General features: G+C 35.3%; 1 protein-coding gene across 1 annotated transcript in view; it reads left to right on the top strand.

The window, feature by feature from the left end:
• The window catches only part of plxna1b (plexin A1b), a 323,568-nt gene that overhangs the window by 282,031 nt on the left and 14,975 nt on the right, over positions 1-26,562 (top strand). The window contains 7 exon segments of the mRNA XM_056459328.1: positions 1,229-1,588; positions 5,043-5,185; positions 5,399-5,655; positions 11,481-11,547; positions 22,184-22,330; positions 22,859-23,018; positions 25,472-25,575. Coding sequence (XP_056315303.1) covers positions 1,229-1,588; positions 5,043-5,185; positions 5,399-5,655; positions 11,481-11,547; positions 22,184-22,330; positions 22,859-23,018; positions 25,472-25,575 — 1,238 coding nt within the window.

Genomic DNA, 26,562 nt, shown 5'->3' with positions numbered 1-26,562 from the left:
GACTGGATATATGTTGTTTTGTTTGTGTGTGCGTGCGTGTTTGTGTACGTGTGTGGATGTGTGCATGGGTGTTTGAGTTATCTCTCTATGTATATATATATAGTCACGTGTGTGTCTGTGTTTAAGTGTCTAAGTATGTTTGTGTTGTTTGTAAAGACGTTGTGTGTATATGTTGTTTTGAATGTCTCGTGTGTTTGTTGTCTTGAGTGTGTATGTTGCTTTAAGTGTGTGTGTGTTTGTGTGTGTGTGTGTTAACTGTTCTCCAGTGGTTTCCTGGTGATGTAAAATGCCACACAGGCCAGTTTGACCCCATTAGCCTCTTTAACCGGGTTAAGTGTGATTTACATTATTAAAGTCCTCTGACCTGCAGGCTTTCTCTTCCAGAGATGTTGCATTGTGGGCTCTGGGATTGTGTGTTTGGGATTGTGGGATATATTATTGGCTGTTGTAGTCAATATTGGCTATTGTGTTTGGAGCTCAGGTTATATGTGTGTTTTCTCCAAGTTTATTTGTGATGCTGGTAAAACGCTGTCCATTTTCATATGTAAATTGAATATTCTATGATTGGCTGACTTTTTTGAATATGAAATGAGGTGCAATGAGTTGCGTTTAATATGCTAATGAGCTCATGGTCATTAAATCATAATGTTTTGTGTGTGTGTGTGTGTGTGTGTGTGTGTGTGTATTGGGTGTTTGTATTTTGTGGTGCATGTCTTGTTGTTGTGCGTGTGCGTGTGTGTGTGTATTTGGGTCTTCTGTCTCTGTCTGTTGTCTGTGTGTGTGTGTGTGTGTGTGTGTGTGTGTGTGTGTGGTGTGTGTGTGTGTGTGTGTGTGTGTGTGTGTGTGTGTGTGTGTGTGTGTGTGTGTGTGTGTGTGTGTCTTGGGTGTGATTACGTACTGTATTTCGGTATGTTCGGTATGTGACTGTGTGTGCGTCTGTCTGGGTGTCTTTTCTATGTGTTTGTGGTGGTGTGCGTTATGTTTTTCCTGTGTGTGTGTGTGTGTGGTGTTTTGTGTGTGTATACTGTATGTATGTCTGTGTATGTGTTGTGTGTACATGTTGTTTTGACTTTGTGTGTGGTGTGTATGTATGTCTGTGCTGTTGTGTGGATGTGTGTGTGTGTGCTGTGTTTTCCCTGTGTGTATGTGTCTGAGCATACTGTATGTTGCGTACACGTTGTTTTAACTCTGTGTGGTGTGCATGCTGTATACTGTTTGTGTGTATGAGAGTGCTATGTGTGTGTCTGCGTGAATATGTACTGTATACTGTATGTGTTGTGTGTATATGTATTCATGTGTCTCTATGTGTTGTGTGTACTGTAAATAATTAGACTGTGTGTGTGTTGTGTGCAGGTTCTGGCTGGAGGTTTCCGCTTCTCTCCAGGAACTCTGCAGATTTACTCAGACAGCCTGCTGACGCTGCCGGCCATCATCGGCATCGGTGGAGGTGGAGGTCTTCTTCTGCTGGTCATCATCATCATCCTCATCGCTTACAAGCGCAAATCTCGAGACGCCGACCGGACGCTCAAACGCCTGCAGATGCAGATGCACAACCTGGAGTCCAGAGTCGCCCTGGAGTGCAAAGAGGGTAAAACACACTCTCCTTTTCTTCCTTTGCTCTTTCTATCACACTTTCACTCCACAGAATGCTTCCTTTCGCTCTTTCACACACTACCAATCTTTCAACACATTCGTGGTACTGTTTTCACTCTTATTTTTCCTTTCACACTCTCACACTTTTTTATGGCTGTATTTATATTTTTGTTGTTGTTTTTCACTTTTCTTTTCTTCTTTTGCTCTATTTTCTTAGCCTTTTCTTGCTTCTGCTCTTTTATTCCAAGTATTTTGCTCTCTTTTTTCACACTTTCACACATAAATAATGTTTTACACACATTTATTGTACTGTTGTATTTTCTTTCACACTCTTTTTTTCCTGTTTTCATGGTTTTTATAGATTTTCACTTTTTCCTTTGCACCTTGTCATGCTTTATTTTCTGATTTTCTTTTAGCTTTTAATACCTGCGTTTGTTCTCAGGCTAATTTTTGGTCTTTTTTGTCTATATATTTTTATGCTGCTGTATTTTTTCTTTTCTTTTTTGCTTTCTTTTGCACCTTCACACTTACAGTAAATGCACTTTTCCTACTGTTTTTCACTCTTTTGTATTTCCTGTGTTTGTGTTTCACACTTTTTCCTCTTTTTATTCAAAGATTTTGTGCTATTTGACACGTTTTCATTAGCAACTTTTGGATTTTTGCTTTGCTTTTCACACTTTTGCCTTTGCTATAATTTTTGCTATATTTTTTCATGCATTTTGTTCATGCTACTGTTTTTTTTTTCATGTGGTGGCACGGTGGCTCAGTGGTTAGCACTGTGGCCTTACAGCAAGAAGGTCGCTGGTTCGAGTCCCAGCTGGGTCAGTTGGCATTTCAGTGTGGAGTTGGCATGTTCTCCCCGTGTTGGTGTGGGTTTCCTCCGGGTGCTCCGGTTTCCCCCACAGTCCAAACACATGCACTAAAAGAGAATTGATTAACTAAATTGGCTGTAGTGTATGAGTGTGTATGGGTGTTTCCCAGTACTGGGTTGCAGCTGGAAGAGCATCTGCTCTGTAAAGTATATGCTGAATAGTTGATGGTTCATTCCACTGTGGCGACCCTTGATGAAAAAGGGACTAAGCCAAAGGAGAATGAATGAATGCATGAATGAATGAATGTATTTTTCATGCTGTCACTTTTTTTAAAATTCCATTTTCACACTTTTTCACTTGTTTTGCACTATTTTCACTCGTCTGTATTTCCTTTCACTCTTTTTCATGGTTTATTTTCATAATTTTTTTCACAATTGTTTTTGCTTTTTTTTCTTTGCACATTTTAATGCTTAATTTCAGACTTTCAATTTGCTTTTTAATACTCGCTTATGCGTGTGCTTTTTTCCGCTTGTTTATTTTTTATGCTTTTGCACATTTTATGCTAATTTTCATGCCTTCTTTTGCTTTTCTTCCACATCATACGCTCTTTTTTTGCACTCTTTCATGCTTTATTTTGCTACATTTTTAGTTTCACTCTTTTATTTTTTTTTATATTTAAAGATTATTAAAGGTCTATTCCAGACATTGAAAGTGATGGATATGTTATTTTTTTTGTCCAAGACTTCTGGGATATCAGGGATTTTCACTTTAAATTTTAGATTCCGTTTATCAAAAATGTCTGTGCTGTATTTTTTAGATTACACATGTCCATGGTCCATTTTTCAGCACCATTTTATTGTCTTCACTCTCTTTACCTGTTAACTAATACTAACATGTGAGGATAATACACATTTTAAGACCTTTGGCTTTATAATAATAATTATAAACCATAATAATAATAATAATAAACCATTTGAAAGATTTTCCAATTACACTTTTTTTTTTAAGTATGAAAATAAAACACAAAACAAAACAAAAAATGTGTGAGCGTGAAAGAAAATATAAAAGATTGAAAACGGTACAACAATTGTGTGAAAAGGATCCCACTTTCTCAGTCTGTTCTTTTTCTCCAATGATTCTCCATCCGACCTCTCTTTAGTTGATGTGTTTGTCTTCTCCATCTCATCTTCAATCTTTCTCAATTGGCTTCCTAGTTTAATTCCATCTTCCTCTTTCTCTCTCTCTCTTTCTCCGATTGGTTGTGTATTGTCTGGTCTCCTGTTAGCGATGACCTCATGATGCACACATCGTTTATCATACACACACGCACACATACACACACTGAATGCCGGCGCGGTCATGAGTCGGCCATTATCCGTCTCTGTCGGGCCCGAGGTGGCGACCTTGTCTTTCCGCAGACACGGAGAGAGGGATGAGGACAGGGAAGAGAGGATAAAAGAGATGGATGGCAGGAGGTGAGAGTGACAGGTCACGGAGGAGTGATGAGACGTCCCCCAGAATGAATAAAATAAGAGCGTAAATGACCACAACATCCAGATTGATTAGCTGATGGCAGAATGGCGAGTTTGGGAGTGAAAGCAGATATTCCTTGAATGTGTGTGAGGAGCGGAGATGATGTTTGGAGTGTGACAAAGAAGTGTTGGTGTCCTTCATGGAGATTAGCAGTTTTAAAAGACATCTCCAATCAGATACGTGCAGTCTGAAGTTTACTGATGTGGTAAATATCAGAACTCAAGCCAGGAGACTCATTATTTTACCTATTTTCTTGAACCTTGAACCCTTCAAATTGTTTCAGTTCAATAAGATTTGATTCAATTGATGATTTGATTCTGATTAAGCTATTTATTCGATTTGATTCCATTGCTGATTAGATTCTGATTCACAAACTCTCAATTCAATTCTGTTTGATAAGATTTGATTCAATTACTGGTTCGATTCTTATCCAGAAGCCTTCGATTTGATTGGATTCCATTCTTGATTCTGATTCATAGACTCTCAGTTTGGTTTGGTTTGATGAGATTTGAATAAATTCCTCATTCAATACTGATTCATAAACTCTCAATTTAATTTGATTCAGTCTGTTAAGATTTGATTCAATTGATTATTTGATTCTGATTAAGCTATTTGTTCAATTTTATTCCATTACTGATTAGATTCTGATTCACAAGCTCATGATTCAAATCAACTCTTGATTTGATTCTGATTCACAAGCTCTTGATTAGATTCTGTTATTGATTTGATTTTGATTCACAAGCTTTGAATTTGATTATATTTCACTTTTGATTTGATTCTTATTCTCAAGCTCTTGATTTGATTCAGTTCCATCTGTGATTTGATTCTGATTCACAAGCTTATGATTCAAATCAATTCTTGATTTGATTCTGATTCACAAGCTTTCAATTCTATTAAATTATTGATTTGATTCGGATTCACAATCTCTCGATTTGATTCTATTTAATTAATGATGTGATTCTGAATCACAAGCTCTCGATTTGATTCTATAAAATTCTTGATTTGATTTTGATTCACAAGCCCTTGATCTGAATCGATTCTCAATTCAAAGCAGGGAATGTAGATGTAATACAAATGTCATTTTCTGTGTGTGTTTGTTTCCAGCATTTGCGGAACTGCAGACTGATATCCATGAGCTGACTCAGGATCTGGATGGATCTGGCATCCCATTCCTGGATTACCGCACTTACGCCATGAGAGTGCTTTTCCCTGGGATCGAGGACCATCCGGTGCTGAAGGAGATGGAGGTGCGGCAGACACACACACACTCCTGACCCATTCATGTGTTTGGTTGAGTTGTTTTATTTGGGGTTTCCACCAGTCACAGAGTTTCTGGAATTAAAAAAAAAAAAGTCATTTCCAGACATTGCAAGTCAATGTGAGGAGAGTTTACTCGCACGGTGTAAGTGAAAAGTCTGAGAATTTACCGTAAAAGTGTGATCCCTGTTTATATCAATTAGGTGCCGGCCAACGTTGAGAAGGCTTTGACTCTGTTCGGGCAGCTGCTGAATAAGAAGCATTTCTTGCTGACGTTCATCCGCACGCTGGAGGCTCAGCGCTCGTTCTCCATGCGAGACCGTGGGAACGTGGCGTCCCTCATCATGAGCGGCCTGCAGGGGGAGATGGAGTACGCCACTGGGGTCCTGAAACAGCTGCTGGCAGACCTCATCGACAAAAACCTGGAGAGCAAAAACCACCCCAAACTCCTGCTGCGGAGGTACAGTAACAAGCATTCTGATTCACAAGATATTGATTCGGTTTGATTCCATTCTTGATACAATTCTGATTCAAAAACTCTGTTTGATTTGGTTTGATAAAATTTGATTTTCTTTCTGATTCGATTTTGATTCACAAACTCTCAATTTGATTTGTTTCCACTATTAAATCTGATTCACAAACTCTATTCGATTCAGTTTGATAAAATGTGATTCAATTCCTGATCCATTTGAAATTGATTTGATTTCATTTTTGATTTTCTATCCTGATTTACAAACTCTTAATTCGATTCGATTTAGTATGATAAGATTTGGTTTATTTCCTCCTGTGATTCTGATTCATAAGCTATCGATTTGATTCCATTCTCCATTTCATACTGATTCACAAACTCTCAATTCAATTTGATGGGAATTTATTCAATTCTGATTCACAGGCTCTCGATTTGATTCCCTTTTTGATTAGAAACTGATTCACAAACTCTTAGTTCAATTATATTAGGTTTTATAAGATTTGATTCAATTCTTGGTTTGATTTTGATTTATAAGCTATCGATTTGATTCCATTCTTTATTTTGATTCAGAAGCTATCACTCTGATTTCATTCTTGATTAGATTCTGATTCACAAACTCTCAATTCAATTAGATTCAGTTTGATAAAATTTGATTCAGTTCCCAATTTGATTTTGATTAAGAAGCTTTCGATTTCATTTAAACTCTCAATTTGATTTGGTTTAATAAGATTTGATACAATTCTTGATTCTATTCTTAATTAGATTCTGATTTACAAACTCTCAATTCAACTTATTTTATTTAGTTTAGTTTTTTAATTTAATTTAATTTTTTATTTATTTTTGTTTACATTTCTTATTTAACATTTATTTATTTTTTATCACAGTGTTCGTTTCCTCCGGTATCGTTCCTTCTTAATCCAACTGATTAATTACTTGACATTAAAAATGTCTTTTGTCGCTCCAGCTTGAGACGCTGTTAATGAACCTGATGGAAATGATGAGGATGAGGAGTTTGACTCTTAGGGGTCACATTTTCTATCCCATCATTTCTCTCTCTCTCTGGGTTTGGCCTTTCGGTGCGGCTCTGCTTCATCGCTGTGTTTCTGTCAGATGATATTACACACCTGAACACACACACATGTTCCCTGCGGAGACGAGATGTGATGAGAGACGGACGAGATGATCGCTCCAGCCTAGAAACATACGCCTCAGATCCCCTGATTTCACTTAAATCAATATCACAAAAGCTCTTTCTGAAATGAACAAATCTACATGTCATCTACAGTACATACACACTCTCATTTATCCTCTTCTTTACCATGAGAGATCCTCAAATATGCTGAAAGCCAGTAGATGAAGTCAGTATATGAATAAATATTAGGCCAGTTTTATACAGATTATAGTAGAAATTACACTATCTAAAAATATACATTAAATTAGATTTTCATGTATAGTAACACTCTACTGATGAGTATTTATTTGTTATACTGTCACTGTTATAATTGTCTTGAAAATTGGTCAGTTTTTTTATTACTAGTAGTAGTAGTAATTTTACAAGTAGAAGTAATAGTAGTAATGTTAACAGTAGTTGTAATAATGTTTTCCATTGATTATTTATTAATTCTAACCTATTAGCAGAGCCAGACAGAGATATATTTTATGCTATTTCTGCACAGAATTTTGTAAAAAAAACAACTGGATTTTACCTCTACCCCAAACCTAAACCTACCCCTCACAGTGATGTAAAAACAGTAGTTATACAGAGTATTATTCATAGTATTTATTCAATTGCGCATTAGCTGTGTTTTATTAACATCTACCCCTATCCCAACCTTAAAGAGTGATGTAAAAATGCTTATTATACTGAGTATTAATCATATTATTTATTAAATTACCCATTAATTGTAGTTTATTAATGTCTAAACCTAACCCAACCTTCACAGTAATGTAAAAACACTAATTATACAGAGCATTTTTCATATTATTTATCAAATGACCCGTTTAAATGGTATTTTATTAATGTTTACCCCAGCCCCAACCCTCACAGTACTGTAAAAACAGTAATTGTATCAAGTATTATTGATATTGTTTATTAAATTACCTATTAATTGTATATAATGTCTAAACCTACCCCAACTTTAAACAGTCATGTAAAAAGAGTATTATTTATATTGTTTAATAAATTACCTATTAAATTGTATTTTATTAAGGTCTACCCTTACCCTAAACCCAACCCTCAATACAATGTAAAAACATTTATTACAGTTTTATTCATATAATTTAATAAATGATCTATTAAATTGTATTTTATTAATATCTACCCTTACCCCAACCTTAAACAGTAATATAAAAACGGTAATTAAACTGAGTTTTATTCATATTATTAAATAACCCATTAATTGTATTTTATTAATTTCTAAACCCACCCCAAACCCTCACAGTAATGCAAAACAGAAGTTATATTGAGTATTATTCATATTATTTATTAAATTACCCTTTTATTGGTATTTTATTCACGCCAACCCTTACCCCAACCTTAAACAGTAATGTTAAAACAGTAGTTACACAATTTTATTCATATTATTTATTAAATTACCCATTAATTGTATTTTATTAATGTCTAAACCTAACCCAACCCTCACAGTAATGTAAAAACAGTAAGTATACACAGTATTATTCATATTATGTATCAAATTACCCATTTAAATTGTATTTTTTAATGTCTACCCCAACCCTAAACAACCCCTCACAGTAATATATCTGCCAATATACAGAGTATTATTCATATTATTTATTAAATTACTCTTTTAAATTGTACTTTACTAATGTCTACCCCAAATCAAACCTTCACAGTAATGTAAAAATAGTAATTACACAGTGTTATTCATATTATTTATTAAATTACCCATTAAATTATTGTATTTTATTAACATCTACCCTCACCCCAACATTAAACAGTAATTTAAAAAAAATGCTTAGTATATCGAGTATTATTCATATTATTTATTAAATTACCCATTAGTTGTATTTTATTAACATCTACCCTCACCCTAACATTAAACAGTAAGGTAAAAACTGTAATTACATTGAGTTTTTTCAAATTATTTATTAAATTTCATGTTTAAATAGTATATAAATGTCTACTCCCTAAACCTACCCCTCACAGTAATGTAAAAACAGCAATCATACAGAGTATTATTCATATTATTTATTCAATTACTCTTTTAAATTGTATTTTACTAATGTCTACCCCAACTCAAACCCTCACAGTAATGTAATGTTACATTGAGTTTTATTGATATTATTTATTATATTACCCATTAATTGTATTTTATTAACGTCTACCTCAGCCCCAACCCTCACAGTAATGTAAAAACAGCAATTATACGGAGTATTATTCATATTATTTATTAAATTACTCTTTTAAATTGTATTTTACTAGGGTCTACCCCAACTCAAACCCTCACAGTAATGTAATGTTACATTGAGTTTTATTGATATTATTTATTATATTACCCATTAATTGTATTTTATTAACGTCTACCTCAGCCCCAACCCTCACAGTAATGTTAAAACAGTAATTGTGTCAAGTATTATTGATATTATTTATTAAATTACCCATTAAATTGTATTTTATTAAGGTCTACCCCTACCCCAAAACCTAAACCCAACTCTCCATGTAATGTAAAAACATTAATTACACGGAGTAATTAATTTCATATTATTTAATAAATTACCCAATAAATTGTATTCTATTAACATTTACCCTCACCCCAACATTAAACAGTAATGTAAAAACTGTAATTACATCGAGTTTTATTCATATTATTTATTAAATTACCCATTAATAGTCTTTTATTAATGTCTACCCTTACCCAACCCTCACAGTAATGTAAAAACAGTAATTATACAGAGTATTATTCACATTGTTTATTAAATTACCAAATCTACCCCAACCCTAACCCTCACAGTCATGTTAAATCAGTAATCATACTTTAGTATTATAAATATTATTTTTATTATTACACATTTAAATAGTATTTTATTAATGTCTACTCCTATCCCAACCCTAAACGTACCCCTTACAGTAATGTAAAAGCAGCAGTTATTCACAGTATTATTCATATTATTTAATAAATCACCCATTTAAATTGTATTTTATTAATGTCTACCCTCACCCAACCCTCACAGTCATGTAAAAACAGTAATTATACAGAGTATTATTCACATTGTTTATCAAATTACCTGTTCAAATTGGATTTTATTAAGGTCTACCCCAACCCTAACCCTCACAGTCATGTTAAATCAGTAATTATACCCTAGTATTATACATATTATTTATCAAATTACACATTTAAATAGTATTTTATTAATGTCTACTCCTACCCCAACCCTAAACAGAACCCTCACTGTAATGTAAAAGCAGCAATCATACACAGTATTATTCATATTATTTAATAAATCACCCATTTAAATCGTATTTTATTAATGTCTACCTCTACCTGAACCCTCACAGTATAGTAAAAACAGTAATAATTGTTCTACTTGTGCTTTATATTAGATTTAAGTTATTAAATTTGACTCAAAGCAAAGAAGCGAACACCCTAGGAGAAATTAAAAGCATAACTTTTCCCTCAGATTACTATTTTTGCTTAAAACCAGCGAGGTAACCGGATGCTAAGGGTCCCAGGAAATCTGAGGGCCCCCGATAAGTACCTTGAAGTTTTTATTGATGATTTAAAATGGCTTTTTGTGGTGAGTGTTTAACAATTACAATTTTACCCTAATTATTTACATCTGTGCAAGTGTGTCCTCCAACCCCAATCATGGATCAGTCCAGCAGTCAAATAAGCTGAAGATTTATGAAATTATAAATTCACTTTTAACAACAGATAAAAAATGTAATGATTGCAATAACATGGAGAAAACAAGACTGAGTGAAATAAGAAAAAGGCAGGTAAATAAATAAATAAATACAAATACGAAGGGTGCATGTTACTGTAGGAACTGCTTAGGGCCCCCAAATCACCAAATCCGCCCCTAGTGAACACTATAGATTCTTCTAGGAGGTGATTTCAGATACAGCTTCATTTTTTTTCTCCTTCGTTTTCCTCACCGCACAAAATTCACCTGAAGATGTGTTAAACGTGAGCAGTCAAATCTCCATCTTCCACTCCTCCACAAGTGTTTCTTCCAGCGTTTTCTCAGGTTTCTAATAACTCCTCACAGTGTGTCGTTCACATTCAGCCTCATCATTTTCCCCAAACGTCAGAAGAGATGCTACACAAACAAACACATTTCAGTAGCAGATCCCTGCTCTACACCTCCTCTCACACGATTAACACTAATAAGGTCCGTTAATTACCAGGCCGTGTAATTAGCCTCATTCTGAGGGTTGTTATTGTGCGCCAGGTTTCTGTTTAATGACAGCAGATATGGAATATTTTTAATTGCTGTTTTCTTAATCAACTTTAGTGCTTTGCAAGAGAGGAGAGCAGCACTTTGGTTTGTTATTAATGCTAAATTATTAGCGTGTGTGCTGTGCTTGCGCAGGTCTTTGAAGGTTTTTTTTTTCCCCTTCCCCGAGCCCGAATAATTCGTCTGTGGCGCTTTGATGTCAAACGGGAGTTTAATGCAACATCCCCCCAGAAGATGTTGGTTATCGCAATGGCTGTTTTTCTTGTTGTGAGACTTGGGAAATTGGGGAATGAAGAAGCCTTCAAAGCATCTCTCTGCTCTTAAAGGTTACCTCAGGGACTCCTGACACCCAAGTAAATAAATCCTTGACATTTTTTTTTACTCTGTTTCCCCCGCAGGACCGAATCCGTGGCTGAGAAGATGCTAACAAACTGGTTTACTTTCCTGCTCTACAAGTTTCTTAAGGTGAGTGGAAGAAGCTGGAGTTAATGTATTTTGAGGGATTTTACTCAGTGTTTGGCTCCCCTGATGGGATGGAAACCACTTTATCAGCCTATGAAGGTGGTTTGCTGTGGATTATTCTGGTCTATTCTGCTCCTTTAGATGCATATTATTCAGTCAGGCTGAGAATAACATTTGTGATGGATAGGATGGAAGTGATTTTGTTTTTTCTTTCAAAATAACAAACAACCCTACTGAAAAAAACAGCTTAAACCAGCCTAGGCTGGTTGGCTGGTTTTAGCTGGTCGACCAGCCTGGTTTTAGAGGGGTTTTGGCCGTTTCCAGGCTGGTTTCCAGCCATTTCCAGCCTGGTCTTAGCTGGTCAGGCTGGAAAATGACCAGCTAAAACCAGCTTGACCAGCCAAAACCAACTATGTCCAGCTTAAACCAGGCTGGTCTAGCTGGTTTTAGCTGGATTTTTCTGGTCATTTTCCAGCTTGACCAGCTAATTACAGGCTGGAAATGGCTGGAAACCAGCCTGGAAATGGCCAAAACCCCACTTAAACCTAGGCTGGTTTAAGCTAGATTTTTCAGCAGGGAGTAGGTGAAACAGACATTTGAATCATTGTTTTTTAACTTTTAGGCTGTTTTTAATTGACTAAAGGCTGGTTTATACTTCTGCGTCGTGTGCTCGGCGCGACCTGCTCTGCAATAACACTTCCGAAACAGTAGCTGGCAGTGAGGTGTTAATGTTCCTCTGTGTCGAGTTTCTTCGGTGGTGTTTTGTTTTTTCTAAACGCTACTTTAATGTACAAGTTACTCAAACTCACTCGTTCTGAGGCAGGAACCAGCGGGGGTGCAACAACTTTAATCATAAGGTAAACACAAAACAAAAGTTACCACCTGGAGCTCCTTCACATGGCTCCACACTTGTAAACACTCGCTCCAACGGGTTTGCGCAGGTCTCGGTTCCCCCACACTCATCAGCGCTACCAAGCCGACTAATCACAGAGCTTGTGCTAAGCATTGTTGTGACGTGTAGTTACATTTTTTGAGAGGTGCGTGTCAGTGTTGGTGACGGCCACAGCGAGGGCTATGCGACCACCCGAAGGCTGCGCCGGACCATATGCGTGTGCTTGACGCAGAAGTATAAATCAGCCTCAGGGTGTACTCACACTAGGCATGATTACCTTGAATCATGCCAAAGCGTGCTTGTCCCCCCTCCCCACTCCCCCAGCAACTTCCACTCACACTGCATCTTAAAAGTGACGTTGCGTCTTCCATTTCGCACTCAGGCACACTTTGCACTCACACCACAAGCGTACCACACCAAAGCCCAACCCAACTGGCTCTGGCACACCTCTTCAATTGGGCCAGGGCCGGCCAACTGAACCACGTCTGAGCAAGATTTAGAGCACTCACACTTGTCAAACAAACTGGCTAATGCCTAGTGTGAGTGCACCCTAAATTCATAGCAAAAAAAATTATATTCTTACTTAGAGTTTTTGTCTTTTTTTTGTCCAAATATCTAAAAATTCTGAAATCAGGAAGCATTTACATGCAAAAAATAGTGTCTAAAGTGAGTTTTTCCTTAAAACAAACAAAATAATCTGCCAATAGGGTAAGTAAAATGATGCATTAAATTGTGACAATGCTTTTGTTATTTTGCAACCTTTCTGAAGATTTATGTAAAATAAATGTGATCCTTTTAAACTTTATTTATCAGTGAAACAGAAAAACTGTTATTTTACACAAAAATATTGAACCGCACAACTGGTTTCATCACTGATAAAGAGTCATTTAAAGGCTTAATTAGGAGAATTGAGCAAGTTAGGTTAATTAGCAAGTCTCTGGACAGACTCTTAACAGTTATTGGTTCTGTAGCCAATAAAATCTAGATATTTTTTAAAGAGGCTAATAATATTGACAATAACCATTTTTAATATTAAAAAATACATGTATTTGTTATTCCAGCCAAACTAAAGGAAAGAAGACTTTCTCCTGAAGAAAGATCTAATAGGAAATACTGAAAAACTTTCATTGCTCTATTAAACGTCAAAAAAAAAATATTAAATTGAAAAATATTTTTGAAAAACAATTTAAATTTCATGTTTGACTATATTTGCATGCAGGAAGGCAATTTTAAATTGGTGTTTTTAGTGTGTTTTTGTAACAGTATGTCCGGTGACAATGGAATCCAAATACATTGTCTTTAATAAACTTAAACTCAAATAGACAGTCTAAGTACAAACACAGCTTAAATTTAAAGTACACTTATTTGACCCCTTTTACACAATGTAAGATAAACCTTTGGAGTCTCCAGAACGTGTCTATAAAGTTTCAGCTCAAAATACCCATCAGATTATTTCTTATATCCTGCAAAATCTGCCCATTCTGTTGACTGAGTACAGCGTAGCTGTTTTTGTAGCCTGTGGCTTTAAATGCAAATGAGCTGCTTCTCCCCGCCCACCGTTCCCACATGCGTGTCGGCTTCTCATCACTTGTTACATCAGATAAACAGCAGTCAGTGACAGAGACAGACTTGGATGAAGCTAAAATACAGCTCATTAGTCAAAAATACCAAGTAAGTTTATTTCATGTATTTGTGGTGAGTTTATCCAAGCCTTTCTGAAATGATGAGTCTCATATTAGAGTTTGCTTACACCATGCGGCCGTGGTGATTATAGCGGTTAAGAATTACAGTGGTTTTACTGTCTTTATTACAAACATGCTCTGTTTTAAAAACATTTTAAACTTATAAAAATCACAGAGAGTTGGAACAAATATGTTAATCCCAGTTTATTTACAAAAAATGTTCTGTGGACATGTGTATACATGTTATTATGGAAACATGGCCCCTGTCAATCAATTCGGTGGGTGGGCAAAACTACAGTCCCACGTAATGTTGCGGTCGGCCTCAAAATCACTGGGATTTGAGTCTATTTTAACATCAGTAATTTAAAAAAAAGACTTGTTGTTTTTATATCACTGCAGCAGGACAGTAGACACATTATGGATACACACAGTTCTGTCCAAACAGCTTCCAAAGTAGATTTTCATTGTAGGTGCTCTTTAAGGGCAATCCAGAAGAGTAGTCAGGGTCACATGCAAGCAGCATCAACAAAAACAAGGCGAGGGTCAACAGGCATGGAAAGACTTGACAAAAGGAAAAAACTTCGTAATCCTATAGGATAAAAAGACTAAGCAAAGTGTGTGTGAGAAGTAAATATAAATCAGGAGGAACTGGTGTGTGTGAGGTGCATGATGGTATTTGTAGTCCAGTTCAGTGACAGATGTGTAGTTCTCCAGCGATCTTTGAGGATTAGATCACTGGTCATCGTGACAATTTTATGAAATACTTTAAACCTTGATGAACCAAATATAACTTAATATATTCAAAATGCTTGAAAATGTGTTATATTGTTGACATTTGCATCAGTTGCTGATAGTTTTACCAATTAAAATTTGCATTGCAGTAAAATTACGGAAGATTGCATGACCATTTTTTAAACAATTGTAAAAAAGATTTGCATCAAGAAATTAAAACCCGAGCTGAAACACCTGACAGTAATTACAGTGATATTTGAATCAATTTTTAAAACAACACACGGCTTATATCAACATTACATTGTGCTTGATGTTGAAATATTATTTCTCCTTGTGTTTATTTGCGGTCACATCCTGAGATTCACAAACAAGAGAGTGGGACGTGCTTCATCCATCCCTGAGGGAAAGTTCATTATTGCAGTCTTTAGAAACCTGCATTAATAAAAAGCTCTTCCGTAAACACACACTGTCTCATTAACAGCTGTGTGTTTAATTATCCCCTGTGCTAATGAGCGCAGTGTGGCAGACCAGCATATGGACGGGCCGCACCGTCACACTACGGATCCCAGCAAGGGACACAAGAGACACGACAAACATCCAGCAGGAGTCACAGGCGGCTGTTGTTTCACCGCTGCTGATGATCAAACCTGTCTGAGTTTTTTATACGCTTTAATTACTTTGGATAATTAGCCATAAATTACCCATAAAGACTGCGTGAAACGACATTCATGACACATTTCTAGGGTTTTGATAGTAAAACTGAAGTCAACGTAGTTTGAGAAACTATTTTAGTGGTGAACATTTCTCACCATATTGGCTTATTACATGTCTATTATTAAGATATTGGCTGTTTATTATCAAGCACATGATCTTATTCTACATCCCTAATCAGCACACTCAAAGTGGTTTTGCTGCTTGTTCAAAGTACTTATTTACTTAAAATAAGCCGAAATGACACAATTTTTCAGATTTTTTTGGGAAAATTTAATTGTTTTATGTTCAATCCACTTAAATTTGTAAAGTTAATTTAATACATTTGTGTTGAGACAGCATGAAAGAACTGTGTGGAACTTTTTACAGTGTAGCTAAACCCTGATAAAACTCTTGTGGTGGATCCCAGTTGTAAGAGCAACTGATAATAACTTCTAGCTGATCATGTGGAAAAGTGGTAGAAGGTGGATTTTTCCCATGAATCATCTGTTGATCTGCATCCCAATCATCCCAAATACAGCAGAAGACCTACTGGAACCTGCATGGACCAAGATTCTCACAGAAATCAGTCAAGTTTGGTGAAGAATAAATCAAGGTTTGGGGTTACATTCAGTATTCGGGCGTGCGAGAGATCTGCAACATCAACAGCCTGAGGTATCAAGACATGTGTGCTGCCCATTACATTACAAACCACAGAAGAGGGCAAATTCTATCAGCAGGATAGCGCTCCTTCTCATATTTCAGCCTCCACATCAAAGCTCCTGAAAGCAAAGAAGGTCAAGGTGCTCCAGGATTGGCCAGCCCAGTCACCAGACATGAACATTATTGAGCATGTCTGGGGTAAGATGGAGGAGGCGGCATTAAAGATGAACCCAAAGGATCTTGATGAACTCTGGGAGTCCTGCAAGAAGGCTTTCTTTGCCATTCCAGATGACTTTATTAATCAGTGATTTGAGTCATTGCAGAGATGTATGGATGCAGTCCTCCAAGCTCATGATGGAGTCAGACACAATATTCATTCTGTTTCTACTGCAGCATGACCACATATTCTATACTGGACATTATTGAAGGTTCAGTGACCAGACTTTAGTCTAAGCAAAGTCAGACCTTACTGTCCTCATGAAAAATCATGTCATGATCATATTTTATTTTGATCTAGAGGCCTTTACCTCTCATATAAGCCACTTCTGATACCAAATGATCAACTAGAAGTCAAGTTATTTGCTGTTCCTGAAACGTGGACAGGCGACAAACTTTTGTCAGGTAGTGTACATTAATAACTATTAATAATTAGCTAATTAGTAGTTTATGTGAACTGAAAGTTTTATATTTAATGGTTTGATCACAGTGAGAATTGTACCTTAAAATAAAGTGTGATCCGTATTTCTGTATGCAAATAGTAGATTCACCATGTTGAACAAATAACAATATTAATAAATTACTCAGTGACTTAGAAAGAAATAGTCCAGTGTATATAAATTAAAACTGATTTAATTTATAGGAAAGACACTATATTGTGAAATTTGAGTGGTAGTGATATCTCCCAGTAACATCTCAAAAGCTTTATACTGATTTCACGGGAACTTTAAATACTAGTGCACTGATCTGGTAGTGCGTTCTGCGCCTCACATTTGTGTCATACATTAAAAACAAACTCTCAAGAGACAGACGGGACTGACAGAACCAAGATGATGATCAAATTAGCGAGAGCGAGACGAGAAGAGCAGCAGTTGTGAATGATGAAAGCCAGAGGATGTGTGTAGGAGGCGTGTGATTGGCTGTTTGACACGTATCCAGCTCTGAAGTGTTTCTCCAGCTTCTCCTCCACAGTCATTAGCCTTCGATTAACCCTCGTCTGCTCGCCTCAGCTCTGTTCACGTTTCCCGATGCTCGTTTCCACGTCTAAACAGCTGTTTTTACACGCCTGACGCTCCCGGGAGAAGCAAAAGCATTTTTTTTCTTCCTCTTCTTATTTATTATTGTAGGAGTTACACATTAACTCTTCAAGACTGTACCGAGGAAATAAACACATCTGTAGAATCAGAACATTTAATCACTAATGGGAACATTCAATCAAAAATTGTAATTCTGTCATAATTTATTTACTCTTTAGGCATTTTAAATTGCCTTGCGTTTCTTTCTTCTGTTAAATTCAATAGAAGATATTTTGAAAAATGTTGGAAATCTCTAACCATTGACTTCCATATCTGTATTCTTTTTTTTAATAACAACACTTATTTATTAATGGGAAAATTCATGCAAAAAATTGTACTCTGTCATCATTTGGTTATCATTTAGTCATTTTAAAGCTGCTTGCAGCTGCTTTTGCTGTTAAACACAAAAGAAGATATTTTGAAAAATGTTGAAAGCCTGTATTCATTGAATATTCATTTTTTTTTTCAATCATAGCATTTATTTATTTATGGGAAAGTGCATGCAAAAATTGAATTCTGTCATTGTTTATTTACTTTTTTAAGTCATTTTAAACCTGTTTGCATTTCTTCCTTCTGTTAAATGCAATAGAAGATATTTTGAAAAAGGATAGAAACCTGTAACCATTGACTTCCATTTCTGTATTCTTTTTTTTAATCAAAGCATTTATTGATTAATGGGAAAGTGCATGCAAAAATGACAATTGCATCAATTATTTACTCTTTAGTCATTTCAAACCTGTTTGCATGCCTGTCTTCTGTTAAAAGCAAAATAAGATATTTTGAAAAATGTCGAAAACCTGTAACCATTGATCTCCATATTTATTTATTTATTTATTTTTTTAATCATTAAATTATTTAATTATTCAATTTAAATTATGACAGAACTGTCATTTTTGTATGCACTTTCCCTTATCACTGAAATAAATTTCAAAGAAAGCTGAAAACCTGTAACCATTGACTTCCATATCTGCGTTCTTATTTTTAATCACAACATTTATTGATTAATGGGACAAGTTCATGCTAAAATTTAAATTCTGTCATTGTTTATTTACTCTTTAGTCATTTTAAACCTGTTTGCATTTCTTCCTTCTGTTAAATGCAATAGAAGATATTTTGAAAAAGGATAGAAACCTGTAACCATTGACTTCCATTTCTGTATTCTTTTTTTTTAATCAAAGCATTTATTGATTATTGTGAAAGTGCATGCAAAAATGACAATTCTGTCATCAATTATTTACTCTTTAGTCATTTCAAACCTGTTTGCATGCCTGTCTTCTGTTAAAAGCAAAAGAAGATATTTTGAAAAATGTTGAAAACCTGTAACCATTGATCTCCATATTTATTTATTTATTTTTTTTAAATCACAGCAATTATTCATTAATGGGAAAGTGCTCGCAAATTATGACAGAACTGTCATTTTTGTATGCACTTTTCCTTATCACTAAAAGATATTTCGAAGAAAGCTGAAAACCTGTAACCATTGACTTCCATATATGCATTCTTTTTTTTAATCTCAACATTTATTGATTAATGGGACAAGTTCATGCTAAAATTTCTATTCTGTCATTGTTTATTTACTCTTTAGTCATTTTAAACCTGTTTGCATGTCTGTCTTCTGTTAAAAGCAAAAGAAGATATTTTGAAAAATGTTGGAAACCTGTATCCATTGTCTTCAATATCTGTATTCTTTTTTTTTTTTTTTTAATCACAGGATTTATTTATTAATGGGAAAGTGCTCGCAAATTATGACAGAACTGTCATTTTTGTATGCACTTTCCCTTATCACTGAAAGATATTTCGAAGAAAGCTGAAAACCTGTAACCATTGACTTCCATATATGCAGTCTTTTTTGCTCACAACATTTATGTATTAATAGGACAAGTTCATGCTAAAATTTGAATTCTGTTATCATTTATTTACTCTTTAGTCATTTTAAACCTGTTTGCATTAAGCGTAAAAGATGATGTTTTGAAAAATGTTGGAAACCTGTAACCATTGACTTCCAAAGTATTTGTTTCTTCTTCTGAAAGTCAATGGTTACAGGTTTTCAGCTTTCTTCGAAATATCTTTTAGTGTTTAACAGAGGAAAGAAACTCCTAAAAGTTTGGAAACACTAAATAAATTGAAATAATAAATTATGTACATCGATATTTTAAAGTGATAATAATAATGCTTTTTTTATGGAAATGCATTTAGGCAATTAAATAATTATTCAACCAATCTTTTTTTTAAATCTAAGATGCATTAAGGGTTTTAGCCTGATAAAAGATTATAAAGCATCTTCACATTATTACAATACAATGTTAATGTAAAAAGAAAGTATGACAATTTAAAAGACCCCAATTATGAAACCAGTTCAGTTTTGGTTGTAAGGCAGTTTTATTGTGTTCTTTAGTTCAATAAATCTTATAAAAGTCAGTAATTAAACTTGTTAGCTTATGAAAATATTACTGGCTCCTCGTTATGTTTATGTATTTTATATATATATATATATATATATATATATATATATATATATATATATATATATATATATATATATATATATATATATATATATATATATATATATATATATATATATATATGATTAGAAACCAAGAATAGGCCAAGTATAACTGACAGCCAAAGAGGGCAGACATTTGAAGAAAAAAAAAAAAATGTGTATATTTGGTGAGGTGGCTGAAAGGTCTGGAATAAATGTGACAAACACACCAAAAATGATGATATAAATTAAGAAGTGGTGTGACACACTGAAAGTATTTTGACTTGTCTGTTTGTCTGAAGGGCTGTGAAATGGACAGAATCAAAGCGAGAGGGTCGAGTAAAAATAAATCCACAAGTGCCAATCATTGGGGAAAGTGGACAAAATGACCACAATTGACAAAATAGGACGAATTGATGCTGCAGACACAGTTATCCAATGATGGAAAACTTCCTCCATCATGCAGTTACGGAGAAACTTTGGTTAGAACGGCTCACAGGACATCAGATTGATGCCGTTTTTGGGATGCATCATCAGTTTGTCCTGGTGTCAGGGTGGGTTTTAGGTGGTACTGATCATTTCTGGCAAATGCATTTAGAAGGCAGTTAATTTAATGTTATTAGTTTTTATTCTTATAATATAATATATATTTATTTTTAATTAAATTAAATAGAAATAAATTGAGTATTTTATTTCATTTCATTTTAAGCCTCAATTCATATAAACTGTACTGAATTTGAATTTGCCTAACAAAAAAATGTAAGAATTTTACATTATTGTAATCTGACAAATGTTCATCTTTACAAAAAATATGTTTTATTATTTATCATTTATTCTGAATTTATGGCTGATTTTTTTAGATTCATGTGCTCAAGATTCAAAAAGCTCAAGCTTTTTGTTACATGAATAATTGCCAACAAGAAATTAAAAACTTTCAGGCACACACATACAGTTTTCAATCAGAATTAAATAAAACACTTATTACAGTAGCATCATCTATTCTCTTAATAAGAACAAATCTGACATTATGTTGATCTAAAATCAGCCATTCGCTATTGATATAACTCAAAATGCCTTCTTCAAGAGATTAAATTCAGAAACTGAGGGATTAAAGTCCATATTTATGAGCAAAAAATGCATGTATTTATTCGGGCTCCTCCTAGAGTCTGAGGAGTGTTTATTCATGAGTTTTGTGTTGTATAAAGGTCTCTTTTAGGACTATGTCAGGCAATCCTGGCTCATTTGAAACATGTGCCCAGGGATACATTTTTGAGAACCGGCAAATATGTACCCTGGACTACATTTTCCTGCCGATTATGTTTTCACAAATACACTAGAAGCTGCCATGTGCATTTTTTGACAATCTTAAATACATGTCAAACACAAATAAAAAATAAAAGCATCATCAAAATGTAACCCTTGACCACCAATCACAAGTATCCGTTTTTGGAAATTAAGATTTATGCATCATCTGAAAGCTGAATAAAGACAACTGTCCATCATGTTATGCAATATTTGGCAGTGGTTTGCAAAAAAAATCTAAATATTGACATAAATCAAACCTAAATAAACCTAAAATGATAAACCTAATCAAACCTAAATAAAACCAACTGAATAAATCACCTTTTAAAGTGCTTGAGAAGTGCTTAGCAATGGTCATTACTAATGGTCATTCAAAAATAGGCAGTTTACAAAATGTTAAGTGCAACAAAAACAAGCATAACAAAAACACGTGGTGGTGCAGGGTCACATATGATGTAAATTATCTAAAATACGTTACCACCCACGTTTTCTCATACCTGCCATTTCTTGTCAAGCCAAAGAGGCCGCTGTGTACATTTCTGCCAATATTAACATTAGGTTGATATAGACTTACCCACATACCCCCTTCCCTAAACCCAACCCATAGTGTTTTCAAAGCAACTAGAAGAGAAAAGCCATCTTGGCCGCATGAAATAACACAACCTCACACTGCTTTTTTTGGGGGGTTTGTTTTACCTAGTTTCTGGAACCGTCCTTCTCTGGACTACACACACAATGCAGATATATGTACCTGCGAGCAAATACTTCTCAGTTCTCAAACATGTAGCCCAGGACACATTTTTCCAATAAGCCTGTGTTGAATTTAGGAATGCTTTCTGTCGTGTGTGTGTTTGAGAGTGTGCTGATGTGTAATTGTGCTGTGTGTGTTTTGTATATTCAGGAGTGTGCCGGCGAGCCTCTCTTCATGCTGTATTGTGCCATAAAGCAGCAGATGGAGAAAGGGCCGATCGACTCCATCACTGGAGAAGCCAGATACTCACTGAGTGAAGACAAACTTATCCGACAGCAGATTGACTACAAAACACTGGTCAGTGACACACAACAGCAACACCAAACCGTTCTGAATAAAAAACATAACCACATGCTGTCAGAATTATTAGCCCCCCTAACCCCCCCTAGATTGTTTTCAGCACATTTTAATATCTCATGTCTTATAACTGATTTCTTTTATCTCTGCCATGATGACAGCACATAATATTTGACTAGATATTCTTCAAGTGACATTTAAAGACTTAACTAGGTTAATTAGGGTAAAGTTGGGGTAATTAGGCAAGTCATAAGGGGGCTAATAATATTGACCTTAAAATGGTTTTAAAAATATTAAGAACTGCTTTTATTCTAGCTGAAATAAAACAAATAAGACTTTCTCCAGAAGAAAAAATATTATATTAAATACTGTAAAAAATTCTCTGTTAATCATCATTTAGAAAATATTTGAAAAAGGAAACGAGTGGGCGAATAAATTTGACTTGAAATCAGTTTCTTTTACTTCCAAAAGACATTTAGCATATCTGCTTGATCTAAATTGAGTAATGTGTGTTTGTGTGACCCGCAGACGCTGCACTGCATTAACCCTGAGAATGAGAACGCAGCCGAGGTGATGGTGAAATGCCTGAACTGCGACACTGTCACGCAGGTCAAAGAGAAGCTGCTGGACGCCGTGTTTAAGGGCACTCCGTACTCACAGCGGCCCAAAGTCGGAGACATGGACCTCGGTATGAGAATAATCTGCTTTCTTGTGTTTACAAGGTGCTTTAACAGTTTGAGAAAGACTGACCTTCAACCTACAAGCTAAACATGCAGAAAATGATCATCAATAACCAGCTAGAAATGTTTTATTTATCTGTAAATCTGAATTGTTTGAAGGGGAACAGCTTCCTGTTTGAACTGTTCTCTGAGGCCCATTTAAAATGATTTTAAGATGTTTACATTAAAAAAAATTTAAATTTTTACATTTTTTTCAGTCTTGTGAAAAAAGACTGCTTTTTCTAGATCAAGACATGAAAATGAAATATTTGTGAACCTCAGATGAACAACAACATATAGCATTAACTAAAATCAGTCTGGTACTGCTAATCAAATGCTTGAACTAACGATTAGCAGACAATTGATCTTTTAATTATTAATAAAACAACAAAAGACTAAATCACTCACTTCTTTTGTAGATTTAATGAGAATACAAATCTAAATTCATTCTTGCAGTGAAGACTAAGGGCTCTATTTTAATGATCTAGGCGCAAAGTCTAAAGTGCATGGTGCAAAAGCATTAAGGGCGTGTCCGAATCCACTTTTGCTATTTTAAGGATGGTAAAATACGCTCTGCGCCCCGGTGCATGGTCAAACAAGGTTGAGCTTATTCTCTCAATGTGTTCTGGGTGTGTTTTGAGCATAACGTGCATTAAACCAATCCGAGTCACATCTCCCATTAACTTTAAGAGTCAGTTTAAGCGCAAAGATTTGTTTCAAAACTATTTCTAAATTCAGTTCTAGCAAAGGAATAAATGCACAATAATAATGAAGTGTGGTCAAACAACTGAGTTATACCCAAACACACGTCCTGTTCTTATGCCCCATATGGTGGTGCAGACGTCTCCAAAACCCCACAGGTGGACAAATCTAAACTTTATTTTTTATTAAAACAAATATAAATCTGCATATAATAAATAATACTGATTATAATAACATTATACAAATGCTACTGGTCATGAATAAACTGAAAAAGCCCGCAGAGATGTGGCATGGAGGCAGTGTTTTTTTAAATGAATGTAGAAAATAATTTTTGTAACATTTTAATCCTTTATTTATTTTCAAATGTAAAGATTTTTGTGTATTATTGTACATCCTGTGTGTATTAAGCAATGTGTAAGCGTTTGCACTTGCATAGGCGTATAACTAGCGCGCTGAACTTTAGAGCAGCTTTTAGTTGGTCAATGGCTCTGCGCCTATTTCTGTTCCTCAAAATAGCAAACAATGTGCCCTGACACACCTCCTTTCTAGACCGGCACACCCATGAGTCCAAAAGCGGCACAAATGGATTTGCTACAATGGGTGTAAAACATGACAATTACTGTTGCGCTGGTCTGAAAATAGCAACAAATCGTGCCTAACACACCTTGCGGCTTATTGTGCCGGGTGTGTGATAGGGCCATATGTTTTTAGTTCATTTTGTATTATTTTTTTATTTAAATTTATTTTATTTTATTGAGTCAATCAAAATTAATTTTTTAAAAAATAATCATGATACTGACAATATTGACCAAAATAACCGTGGTTTAGCAACCATATTTACAGTGAGCAGGGAATATTTTCTTTCTTTCTTTATTTGTTTGTTTATTTGTTTAAATAAGTTTGGGTCATGTGGCCATCTCATGATTGTTTTAAATAATCATGATTACAATATTGACCAAAATAACCGTGGTTATGATTATTTTTCATGATCAAGCAGAATATAGAATGTAGAAGTGGGCGTTGACCTTTTATGGAGGCGGAGCATAGCAGCACTATTACATAATAAAGTGGCAAGCTCCACATTCTGTTGTTCTGGCAATTTTTCAGCTGTTTTTACACTAATCAGAAAGTGTTGAGTTCTGAATCTCACACAATGATTTTAATAGTACTCATTTTATTGATTTATTTACTTATGTTTAGTTTAGTTAAAAATTTGACTGGACAAGATAATTGCAGCACAATTTCCTGGAGTGCGTCAAACACACACTCGAAACAATATTTGACTAATAAAAGCAAGGCCGGCGCATCCATATATACGACACAGACCCATACCTACACCCTCCCTCCCCCAGATCCTCACTTTCATCTGCGACACCCCCCCACCCCCTCCCCAATCCGCCCTCTGTCTTCAATTCACCTTCGGGTTGAGGGCGGTGTGATCATCGTTTGCCTAGAACGCCAGTTCAGCTTGCTCCAGCCCTGAATAAAAGATTTATTTATTTATTTATTTATTTATTTATTTATTTATTTATTTATTTATTTATTTATTTATAATCTTTTGTTAAATGGCTAGCTCATAATTGCTTTAAATAATCATGATGACAATATTGACTAAAATAATCATGCGCAGGAAAGTGTTGAGTTCTGAATCTCTCAGCATGTTTTTCAATAATACTCTGTCATCTTTTGATCCTATAAACCGTGTGTTTTATGTGTTCAGAGTGGCGTCAGGGTCGAATGGCTCGTATTATTCTCCAGGACGAGGACGTCACCACCAAAATCGACAACGACTGGAAGCGTCTCAACACTCTGGCACACTATCAGGTAACCGCAGCGCATCCTCTGCCTCTACACCCCACTGCTCAGTAACCATGGCAACCACATCCGCAAGTTACTAGGTAACAATTGAAGCTTTTTAACACATAGCGCACGACTAGGTAACCACAGCAACAGTGAAGATGCACTGGTGTACAGGAGATAGGCTTATATTATATTATGAGTGATCTGGCAATGCTTTATTTTAGGCATCATTCTCACTGTTTGCTAGTGTCTCAACAGGAATGTTGGGTGTTTATATAGCAGATATTAATATCTTAACTTGCATCATATTTTGCTCCTTGAATTTTACACCATATCCTAATTTTATTGCTACAGCTACATTATATATAAGTATTAACAAACAGTAAGATGGTAGTGATAACATGGATATATTGACTGAAATACACTACCTGACAGTCTTGTCGTGGATCTCAGTTGTAAGAGCAACAAATAATAACTTGACTTCTAGTTGATCATGTGGAAAGTGGCAGAAGGTGGATTTTTCCTATGAATCATCTGTTGAACTGCATCACAAATACTGCAGAAGACCTACTGGAACCTGCATGGACCCAAGATTCTTACAGATATCAGTCAAGTTTGGTGAAGGAAAAATCTGGGTTTACATTCAGTATAGGGGTGTGTAAGAGATCTGCAGAGTGGATGGCAACATCAACAGCCTGAGGTATCAAGACATTTGAGCTGCCCATTACATTACAAACCACAGGAGAGGGCAAATTCTCCAGCAGGATAGCGCTCCTCATACTTCAGCCTCCACATCAAAGCTCCTGAAAGCAAAGAAGGTCAAGGTGCTCCAGGATTGGCCAGCCCAGTCACTAGACATGAACATTATTGAGCATGTCTGGGGTAAAATGGAGGAGGCGTTGAAGATGAACACAAAGAATCTTGATGAACTCTGGGAGTCCTGCAAGAAGGCTTTCTTTGCCATTCCAGATGACTTTATTAATCAGTGATTTGAGTCATGTCAGAGATGTA

This window comes from Danio aesculapii, chromosome 6 (assembly GCF_903798145.1).
Source record: "Danio aesculapii chromosome 6, fDanAes4.1, whole genome shotgun sequence".
In the NCBI taxonomy this organism is placed as follows: Eukaryota; Metazoa; Chordata; class Actinopteri; order Cypriniformes; family Danionidae; genus Danio; species Danio aesculapii.
This window is presented reverse-complemented; position numbering and strand designations above follow the sequence as displayed.